Raw genomic sequence first — 10932 nt, forward strand, 5'->3', positions numbered from 1 at the left:
TTTTATTTTGTGATTTTTTTTTTTTCCCCCCCCCCCCCCCCGTCTGAACCCGATGGACTAAATATATATGTGTTAGTTTTATCTAAAGGCCCCCTTTTATGTGAAGTTGTGTGGACTGCTATTATTTCCCTAATGAACATTCTGGAACACCTCCTCTGACTGCCGTTCTGTCTCTAGCTTTAATACTTTGAGTCACTGATGTGGCACAAGCATGCAGCAAGTAAAAACAGAAGTCATCATCTGCAACATGGTCGAAGAAAACAATAAAGCCAAAAGGATCAACATGACAACCAGGAAACTAGAATTTCCACTGGTGATCAGCTGGGGTTTCAGGCAATGTGCCCCATTCTTATTCAAGGAAGGCCTAATGATATAGCTCAATAAAAGCACTTCAACTAGATCACTGCTAATTGCAACCTGCTTTGTTCTTCAGTTTATAGGGGTAAACATGTGTTGCAATCTGCAAAACATAGACAGGTTAGAACAGTGGTGGCGAACCTTGGCACTCCAGCTGTTCCAGCACTACAAATTCGCACATGCATCTGCCTCTGGGAGTTATATCTGTGGCTGTCAGAGCCTTGCAATGCCTCATGGGACTTGTAGTTCCAAAACAGCTGGGGGGCCAAGGTTCGCCACCACTGGGTTAGAATAATAAATGTGCTGAACATTCCCTCCATGAATTATAGATTACTCCAGGTTTATAGAGTGTTGTTGTTTTCTTGTGTTTAAAATGCACATCAAACACAGGTCATCAGATTCCCATTTACTATTATGGTGTTGTGTGGATGACAGCTCTGAGGCCCCATTCACACTAAGCGACACTTACCTCGAGTGGATTTCCACGCGACCATCACCGTCGGGCTGCATTAAATGTAAAAAAAAAAGGAAATTTGCGCGACATCCGTGGGAAAAAGGGTCCTGCAGACGCGACTTGCGACTGCGACATGGAGCTGTACATTAAGACCCCATTCACACGTAGCGACATACCTTTTGCAGCGGATCCGCACGGCCGGGATAGCGCGACTTTCGGGGCGACGTTCCAGCGACGGTAGCGCGACCTTCTCCGTCGGGCTCCATAGAAAAAGGGCAAAATCGCGCAAAATCCGCCGAAAAAAGGGTCCGGTAGAAGCGACTTGCGACCGCGACGAGCGACATGGAGTTAAGACAGCTCCATTGAATAGCATTGGCCGGCGACTTCTCGCGATATCGCGGCGGAAATCGTGCGATAATTCGCTACATGTGAACGGGGCCTAAGACAGCTCCATTGAAAATAATTGGCCGGCGACTTCTCGCGGGATTTTCCGCTCAGTGTGAATGGGGCCTGAGGCCGTGTATGCCCTGCTTTGCGTTACTTTGGGTGCAGCTGATCCTATTGAGAAGTGTTTGCATTGCACACAAAAGAAGCTCACTCACAGCCTTTTGCCACGCTTTGCTCTCGAACATGTGCGTTAGAGCAGAGCTGCGTTCAAATGTTATAGGTAGTATTTGGCAACGCCTGTCTACATAAGCCCTCTGGCTAAGTTCACATGGGTGGTAATACTGGCGGCTGTTCTGTGTTTTTACCGCCCAACTGCCTACTTATAACGGAATATAGTGGCCACTCAGGTGGCAAATCTAACTTGGCATGTCACGTTTCACAGGTGGTGCTCTGTGCCAAACGCACCCATTGAAGTCAGTAGGATTGTGCTGCCACAGCCTGCCAGGCACTTAGCAAGGGATTGCAGTGTGCATTTTAATGGTGTCACAAACCCCGTTTAGAAAAATCAGGAAGGAAATCCTTAAGTTGGCCAAATCCAATCAACCAGATGAAGAAATTCCCCACCACAGCTTATAAACAGGCAGAACTGTCTAAATGAAGAAAGGAGAAACAGCGAGGTTTTCTCATAAAAAGGCCCCTCAGCTCTATACTTCCTGGTCCACAACCAGCTAAATACAATGGAGATGTAGTAGACCCCCTGTCAGTTATTCATTGTCATCTCTGTTTCCGTTGGAGAGATTTCCTCTTCCAGAGACTGTAGTCATCAGAACAGTAAAATCTAAGTAGAGCAGGGGCAGATTAGAACCTCTGTCAAGGTTTTATTGCAGTTTGCCTCCCCATTGCAGAGATTTCCCCTACTTCCTGTCCCGCAGACAGTGGTCACAAGGAACAGAAAATGACCAGGAAATGGAAATGAACACAACTGGAAACCTCTTTCCCTATAAAAAAAGGAAACATTACAACCTCTGTCAGACTTTTATTGCTGTATGCTTCCCTACTGCAGACATTTCCGGTTACTTCCTGCCCAAAGACACAGTGGTCACCAAAACAGGAAATGACTAGCTTTTTCTTTTTATATCTCTACAAGAAGAAGAATTACACATAAGAACCTCTGCCTGACATTTTACCTCCATTACCACAGTGGCGTAGTGGTTAGCACTTCTGCCTTGCAGCACTGGGGATCCCTGGTTCAAGTCCTGGTCCCTGACACTATCTACGAGAAGTGTCCTTTCCTCCCACACTCCAAAGACATGCAGGTAAGTTAACTATCTGCTGCCTAAATTGGCCCTATATGCATGTACGATAGGGACCTTGGATTGCAAGTCCCTTGAGGGCAGGTACTGATGTGATAGTGCGCTGTGTAAATTGTTGGCGCTATATAGATACCAGTAATAAATAATATTACTGCTGAGATTTCGCCAATAGTAGTCACCAGAGCAAAAAAAAGAGTGTGGGGATGGATCAGGACCTCTGTCAAGCCTTTATTGCCATATACTTCAGACATAGAAATAGTACACAGCTTCTGCCCCCTTAGATAATGTAATAACCTCAAATCTAACATGCATAAAAAAATGACAGACTAATCGTTCGTAAGCAAAACCTAGAAAAGATCTTCAAAAGTCCAGATGTGTTTACAAGTACAAAAGATCAGAACCATCCAGACTAGCGGTGGGCAACTCCAGCTTAACTTTAACTGTAAATCTCAACATTTCTGTCGCTGGGAGTCGTGCCTGGAACTGTCAATCTTGCAATGTCTCCTGGGACTTGTAGTTCCGGAACAGCTAGAGGGCCGGAGTTACCCACCCCTGGCCCAGATTATGGTACTTACTGTCACTCTCTATGGATGTAGAAGCAGGACAAGAAAACTATTGATGTCTTGGAATGCTGGTGAAGGATTCTATGAATACCATGAAGCAAGGAAAACCAGCAAATGGAACTTTCAACAAATCATGCCTTCCTGTCACTAGAAGTGCAGAGGACTAGGCTGAAGCTGTCACATGTTTAACATAAAATGAGATGATCCAAATCACCGCAGAAGACAATTAAGCTTGGTAAAGTTGAGGGGAAAAGAGGACGACAACCAGCAATAAGGTGGCAGGATGAAGTCACAGAAAGTGGACAGAGATTGTGGAGCCTTAAGACACAAACACAAGACTGTATTTCTCCAGGAAGATCTATCTATGTGGTCACCGAAATATCTCCAGCGGGGACACGCAGCAATTAGAACCTAATCCTTCTACCCTCTATCTACAACTAATCTGCAGCTACACTTTAAAAAGTGTGTGTATAGCCAAAAGGTTTTTCCTTTAAGATGGAGTAGGGATGAGTTATATCCCCAGCCAGCGTATTTTTTGCGGTCTGTGTACCACAGGGGACATTTACCTTCACTTCCTGTCCCAGAGACACAACAGGAAGTTAGAGGAAATCTTCCAGTGAGTGGAAGTCCCTTCATAGGGAGTGTCCCAGAAACAGGTGTCTCCATTAGAAGTTTCCCCTCACCCTTTTGTTCTGATTTAGAATTTTGCTTCACTTTCTGTTTCAACCAGTGCAAATAGAATTGTGACTCCCCTCAATGGGGACACAGCAATAAAAACACTGACAGGTGGTCTCCCCCTTCCCCCACTCTATTTAAAACTAAAAACAACAAAAAAGATAAAAAGGTGCAGGAATATATTCTTGAGGATTTCAGAGGAAAGAGCCTCCAAAATCCTCTTCTCAGTGACTGCACCTTACACAGTGCTGTCTGCCTCACTGTAGAACCCTTGTCTGTGATGATTCAGCCGCAGTGGAACCACAAGTCCAAGCATAGTCGTCATCCTCTTAAAAGTTGTCATGCTGATCCCTACTGCGCTACAACATGATCGGCACACATTGCTCTGATTAGTAAAATTACACCATGATCGGATCGTATAAAGACAGCACGCACCTTCCACTTCCTACCTGCTCTTCTTATATCATCACATCATGTACTTTCTACACTTCCTTCCTCACTTCCCAAACAAACGGCGCACTATATACACGTCATTCTCCTGCTGATGACAGGTGGAGGAGCGAGGCTTGGAACGCAAATCAGCTTCCGGGTTGGTTGTTGTTGTTGGAACGCAAAAGCACATGTGAACGCTGGACTGACCCATCCAATGATCGCTGTAAAAACACCGCCTGGTTGTCCTTCCACGTCAGTTTGTATGTACTTGTCTTCCTCTACAGTCATTTCCCACTGTTCTATTATCTCTGCATGATAAAGGAGTGAGCTCTCTGCCCAATTTTCTCACACTGTTTCCACTCTTATACTCCCCTGCTTCCTTCTCCCCCACCACCTTCTTGACTTCTTTTCCTTTCTTTCTCCCCCTTTCCCTTCTGCCAATCTCTTCCCATCTTCCTTGTCTCTCTCCCTCCCTTTCCCCTAAAAATAAATCGTGGTGGGTTGATTTTCTTGAAGGTGAGACTACTGCTAGTTTGGGGGTATGGTCCCAATTTACAGGTCCCAATTTATCCCATTGTGCCCCTCTCAGTCCCACAATTATAGTTATTATTATGCAGGATTTATATAGCGCTAAGTTCGCTCAGATATTTACAATATAAGGAGGACATTACGGTTACAATACAATTCAATTCCACCTGCGGTTTCCTCCCGCACTCCAAAGACATGCTGGAAGGTTAACTGGCTCCTGTCTAAATTGTCCCTTGTATGAATGTGAGATAGTTACCTTAGATTGTAAGCTCCTTGAGGGCAGGGACTAATGTGAATGTGCAACTACGTAAAGCACTGGGAAAATTGTCAGTGCTATATAAATACCGGTAATAAATAAATAAGACAAGATGGTTAAGGGGACCCTGTTCATGAGAGCTTATATATTCACTTATTGTGCACCAACTTGCTTCCCTGTTTTACAGAGTTTGTTTTCAACCAAAAGAGATGAACATCTAGTCAGTGTCTCAATCTAAAATATACTTGCTATGGGCAGCACACTTTATTTCAGAAAATATTTACATGTTTAAAGTATATCTGAAGCTAACACTATATATTTTTTCATTTTGAGTAAAGTACTGTAGGTAAGGATTAAAATTCTTGACAGATTTTCCTCCCTTCTGCCAAATGTGCAGCCTAAGCACCTATATGCAAATTTTTACTTTTGTGAAAAGTCAGAAGCCAAGCCCTCATTTCTATCTCCGGCTAACCCAATGACAAGCAGAGAACAGTGACATGGGACTCTAACAGCAATGGTAGAGTTGTCTTTGATGTCCTGGTTGTAATTGCTAGCCTTGTTGTAACTTTTCTATGTTGTTTGAGGAAAAAGAAAGCCTGGACCAAGCGGGTAAAAAAAAATAAAAAATCTCTGGGGACAGATTTGCAGAGTTGTTCTCTGGTTTTATATTAGTAAGGTATGTATTATCTCTATAGTTGTATTTTAAAGCAGTTTGGGTTGCTTTAAATGAGAGAAATTAATTTCCCGCTTTAAACATAACCCTGTACTGGGCAATTGCTGCTTGTTATTTTTGTCAGAGATATTGAAAAAATTAATATGTTCATACTTTTATTTTCTAATGTAAATGTCTTTTGCTGTGTTTAGGTGCCTTCACTGTTCCCAGGCATGGAGTCAGGTGATTGGCAGGTGGTAAGTAAGAGGAAAACAGGCAAAAAGTCACAACGGATTAAAGAAAACTCGCTTTGTAAAGCTAAAGGATCTGCATAAGATTGCCAGCGGAAGGGAGCATGGAGCCGGCCTCCTGGCCAATCAGAGAGCAGGGCGTCACGTCATTACACGGTGCCCGGCTTCCTGATTGGCCAGACGGCTCCTGCTGGGTACCGGAGAAGGCCGCGTTCTGGCTGGAGAGGCCCCGGGGGTGACAGGCTGGACATACCAAGGTATGAGGGGACTTTCTTGTTAATCGGGAAGCTGGGTGGCGAGACATTACACGCCACCTGGCTTCCTGAATGGGACTTCCGTTACTCGGTAATTGGTATCGGCGAGTACCGTAAAAAAATTATCGGTACCAAAATACCGGTATCGGTGCATCCCATGTGTATATATATATATATATATATACACACCACATATTTTGTAGTTTAATCATGCCTTTGGGGTCTGTTTACTGAAATAAAAAAAAAAAATTGCATAGGGATCTATGTGAATACGGTTATCGACTTTTAACCTATAAGATTGATCTCCTTGAAGATGGTATATAAGTGTTATCCATGAATTGGACATTAGAGAAAAAAAATAGACTAACACAGGATAGACCAGACTCCCTCAGTTCTTGCGGGCATGTATGTGCCCCCCTTATGGTTCTCCCAGGCTCCATTCACTGGATGGGCACTCCCCCAGTGCCAGGTGTATGTTGGCTACCGTAAATATACCTCCTTCTTCCTAAAGAAGCATTTTTGCAAAACATGTCGGAAGCTTACCTTGTCATTGCTCAATTGTACCATCAATATAGTCAAGTTAATATGATGCTGTTGTATATTTATATGGAAATAATGATGTACAAATTGTCAAACTTGTGGAGAGAACAGGTATTAGGCAATATAATGTATGCAATTTCTATTGCTCTTTATAGTTTTTATCCGATATCATGAATAAATGTTTTTTTTTTATGACAAAGATATAATTATCTTTTGTATAATGGGTATAGTTAGGCATCACAAAACGCCCCATCTGGGATATATACACTTGTATACTCTATTTTCTTTCCTGGTCGAATTTTCTTAAATACTATGGGCAGTCGTGAATAGGAAAAATACTGCATTATGGCCACTAGATGAAGCTGAATTTCATAAGAAATAAATACATCTTAGTAACAGGAGATACATTGTAACAATTCTAGAGAATGATGGAGGGAATTAACAGATAAATGTAACCATTGCTACTATAGGGACCTTAGCATAAGCAACTGAGGGTTCTGATATCCACCCCATAGGAAGAAAGGGTAATGTCATTTCTTTTGTCTATTTATTTGTGTAGCTCAGCAAAACATGTTCTGGATACAGGAGCTGGCTGCAGTTGCTGATTTAGTGTACGTACATGTACATTTTGCAGCGCATGGATGACACATGAGTCTAATATGTGTCAATTTTCCCAAAATACCTAACATTTCTGTCTGAAGGTTGAATGATATTTATGGTTTTGTGCCAGTTCTTTTAAACGCATTGGCTGTGAACTTTTTTTTCTTTTTAATAGGGAAAACCTAAGAATATCTGACTTTTGGAAATCCTGCCAGGGTGAGTACATTGTAGAATATGCCTTTTATTTACAGATTGTAAACCGAGTTAAAGAAATACAGTGAAAAACCATGTCACGTCTCAAAAAACTAAAATATCCAATCACCTTCCTTGTAGAATAGATTATTATTTACCTATCTGGTGGGCAGTGAGCAAAACCTTTGCTGTTGTTAAGAGCTCCCAGCTATAACGGAGAACGTCTCCCCTGCTGATGGCTCTGGTTTCAGATGCCGACTACTATGTCACTACAGGTCAATGCACTTCTACATTTTCTATTGCAGGGGAAAACGACGGGGTGGCTTTAAAGAGCACTTCTGTTATATGTATACTGAGGGTCCATTCAGCTTTAGTTTACTAATACTATAAATGTTCATGATGCTGAGCGTTCATGTCAAACAGGGCATTTGCTATTCAAATGCAAACTCATGTGTTCAAATGACAAATGCAACATTTGACAAAAAGAAGTCTGCACGTGACCTGCTTTGCCTGCAATTCAAACGCATCTTAATAAAATCTACTTGGTCCAAGCTGGGTATAATACACAATTAACAGTACATTGTGTACATAATTAAAGGAGAACTATGAGTGCTTTTCTCTTACCTCATAGTTCTAGCCGACCTGTGACAATGAGACTGTCACAGGTCGGCTCAGTAGATCGGAAGGTGAGTGAACACATACCGGCGTTCGCTCACCTCTCGATCCTGTCACGGCTCTCTGCCGTGACAGGGGAGGGACTGGATTCCCCCCTCCCCGCTCCGATCCGCCAGCGCTGACTGGCTGAACGGACGGGGAGGGGGCGGGGACAGCTGGCTCTGCCTCTAGATAGGCAGAGCCAGCTGTCAGTCACGCAGCTGTGCGGATCCTGGCACAATTGTCGGGATCCGCTTCAGCTGCGGCGTCTCAGTATACCGCGAGCTGCTGCTCACGGTATACTGCGGTGTCTCAGTATACCGCGAGCTACAGCTCGCGGTATACTGAGCTTAGGGTAACGGGAGGACGCTAGTTTGTGTCCTCCCGTTACCCTAAGAAGAACTATGGGGAAAAGCCTTAACCCCATAGTTCTCCTTTAAGACATGGTACAAAGAAACGCCACACAAAGCAGGTCAAACACTGCCATGTGTACTGCTCAATTTTAAGTCAGTGAGACTCATGAATGACGTGTTCCAAACACAGGAAAACATGGCTCATTGACATAAGCTTTTAAAACTAAACCCAGAAATGTATGCATATATTAACTGTTATGCTTCCTGTCTTTGGAAACGAAATAAAATATTTAAAAGAAGGGTCAGGGCATTAGCCAGGTAATGAAAGTTCACCAGCCAACCTCGTTAGGACATTTTAAGGGGTCCTAAAAGCAGAACTCCGGGCAAAATTGTTCTTGACCCTTGCAGTGGGGCTACCCCCACATGGCAAGAGTCAAGTGCTCATTTTTGTTCAAGTGCAAATAAAAAAAAAGTGTTATACTAACTCGGCGAACCACAGAGCTGGCTGGCTTCTTCTTCACTCCCTGAAGCCTGTCTCCTCCGCTGCAGCAATGGAATGTCTCTCGGCATCCTATAGACGGTGTATAGAACGTGATGACTCAAGGATTCTTAGACTGCTGCAGTGGAGGGGGAGAGTTTATTTTAATGAGATTATTATTCCAGGTTTTAGAAGTCTTTTCAAATCCTGCTGAGATAGTTCACGTGAAACAATAGGCTTATAATTAAGATGACATTGGTAGGCATAGAAGGGTCAATGCTCTGTTTACACTTCAGTATGGGTTTTATTGTTCAACTGCATACTATTTGACTTGGTGTATTGTATTTTATTCTACTTTACTGGTTTAAGTCAGGCAAGTTTTACAGCGTAAATAACCTAAAGTACAACGCCAGCTTTCTGACAAATATGAAGCAAGGCAGTGAGCAATCATCCTTGCAAATAATGGTCTGTTGAACTGACAGAGGTATTGTGACCTTTGGCAAATGCTTTTGGAAAAATATATATGGGTTGCAATCATGTCTAAGTTGTGCCTGTGTATGCAAAGAATTTATTGCCTTGCACACATATAAGTACCTTCATTTATACACATTTCAGGCATTTCCATCTCCCTTGAATCTCTGCAGCCATGTCAAAACCATACAGGTAATACATAATATTTAAACAAAATGTTGGCAACCTCATATGAAAACGAATAGAAGTAGTTATATTTTAGAGAAAAATCTGTAACTTTAACATAATCTGTGATTTTCTTATTTTCTGAATTCTATTCCTGGATGACATTACGGTAAGGGAATGATGTAACTGGGTGAAACCCTTTGTGGAGCACAGCTCTGTAATATAGAGATTTATTGACACAGTTTTACAAGCCATTTTCAACTGCAGTGATATTATTACCTTCATTTCCCCTAGGTTGTCTTCACAAATGTCAAAATATAGCTTCAGCAGTTTCAAAAGACAACAGTGACGCTGGAGAGTTAATAAAAAACAGTTGCCTGGAGGAAAATGTACCTTCTCACCGATGTCTCCAAGACTATGAATGTGTCTGTTATGGTCTGGGAAATTTTGTTTCATGTGTTATATCCCGGCATCAGCTGGCTTTCTTACTGCTCTTCCTGGAACAGTTTAAGGTAATGACAACACTGCACCAAACACTGGGGATTATGAACTGCCATTGTTTATAGTGGCTTTGCATTTGGGTAAAACCATTAAAAAAATGCCAAATTCACTGTAACACCCCCAGTCTAGTTTAACTGCTGTCCAGAACTACATAAAGGTACCCATACACCGTGCGATTATCGCATGATAATCAGGGGGAAATCCCGCGATCGTACGATAATCGCAGGGTGTATGGAAGGCGTGCGACCGTTTTTACTGTACGGTCGCACGTCTTTTGTCGAACCAGCATGCTAGAAAACCCGCTGAGAAGCGTACGATTCTCTGCGGTTTTCTAGCCTGCTTGTTCGACAACTGCGGAACGCGCACACTGCCCGTTCAGCATTGCGGTAGTCGGAAGCCCGCCCCTCAGCGGGGCTGGCTTACGATGATCGCAAGTACGATCTGCCTGTCCAAGATGGGCAGATCGTACGAGCTTTTAATAAGCTTACGACCATCGCAAGACGGAAGTCTTGCGATGGTCGTAAGGTGTATGGGCACCTTTAGAGAGATGCACCTTTAGAGAGATTTCCCCTTACTTACTATCCTGGTGATAATGTTTTTTACCAGACAGGAAGTTTAGAGAAATATGCAACAGGTACACCATGAAACAGAAGTTGCTTGATTTCAGACACCCTATCTCTGATTGAAGCCTTCTAAGGAGGAGGGCACATTATGTGTGTTTGTGTGTGCATTTCAGTGTGATTTATTGAGTCCTGTAAACTGGCATTTAAAAATGAGTGGTTAGAAAAAACTAGAAATCTTTTAACAGGAGGTTTAGCCATAAGGATGTGTGTGTGTGTGTGTGTGTGTGTGTATA

General features: G+C 42.9%; 1 protein-coding gene across 1 annotated transcript in view; it reads left to right on the forward strand.

Annotated features, from left to right (window-relative positions):
- Window positions 1-4388: 4388 nt before the first annotated feature.
- SRRD (SRR1 domain containing) overlaps window positions 4389-10932 on the forward strand; it is a 14452-nt gene continuing 7908 nt past the window's right edge. The window contains exons 1-6 of the mRNA XM_018564629.1: window positions 4389-4441; window positions 5830-5946; window positions 6556-6682; window positions 7222-7273; window positions 7438-7478; window positions 9870-10087. Of these exons, the coding sequence (XP_018420131.1) occupies window positions 5851-5946; window positions 6556-6682; window positions 7222-7273; window positions 7438-7478; window positions 9870-10087 (534 nt within the window). The 5' untranslated portion in view covers window positions 4389-4441; window positions 5830-5850. The remainder of the gene's footprint in view (window positions 4442-5829; window positions 5947-6555; window positions 6683-7221; window positions 7274-7437; window positions 7479-9869; window positions 10088-10932) is intronic.

Source organism: Nanorana parkeri, unplaced genomic scaffold, assembly GCF_000935625.1.
Source record: "Nanorana parkeri isolate BGI_ZX_2015 unplaced genomic scaffold, ASM93562v1 scaffold767, whole genome shotgun sequence".
Taxonomy (NCBI): domain Eukaryota; kingdom Metazoa; phylum Chordata; class Amphibia; order Anura; family Dicroglossidae; genus Nanorana; species Nanorana parkeri.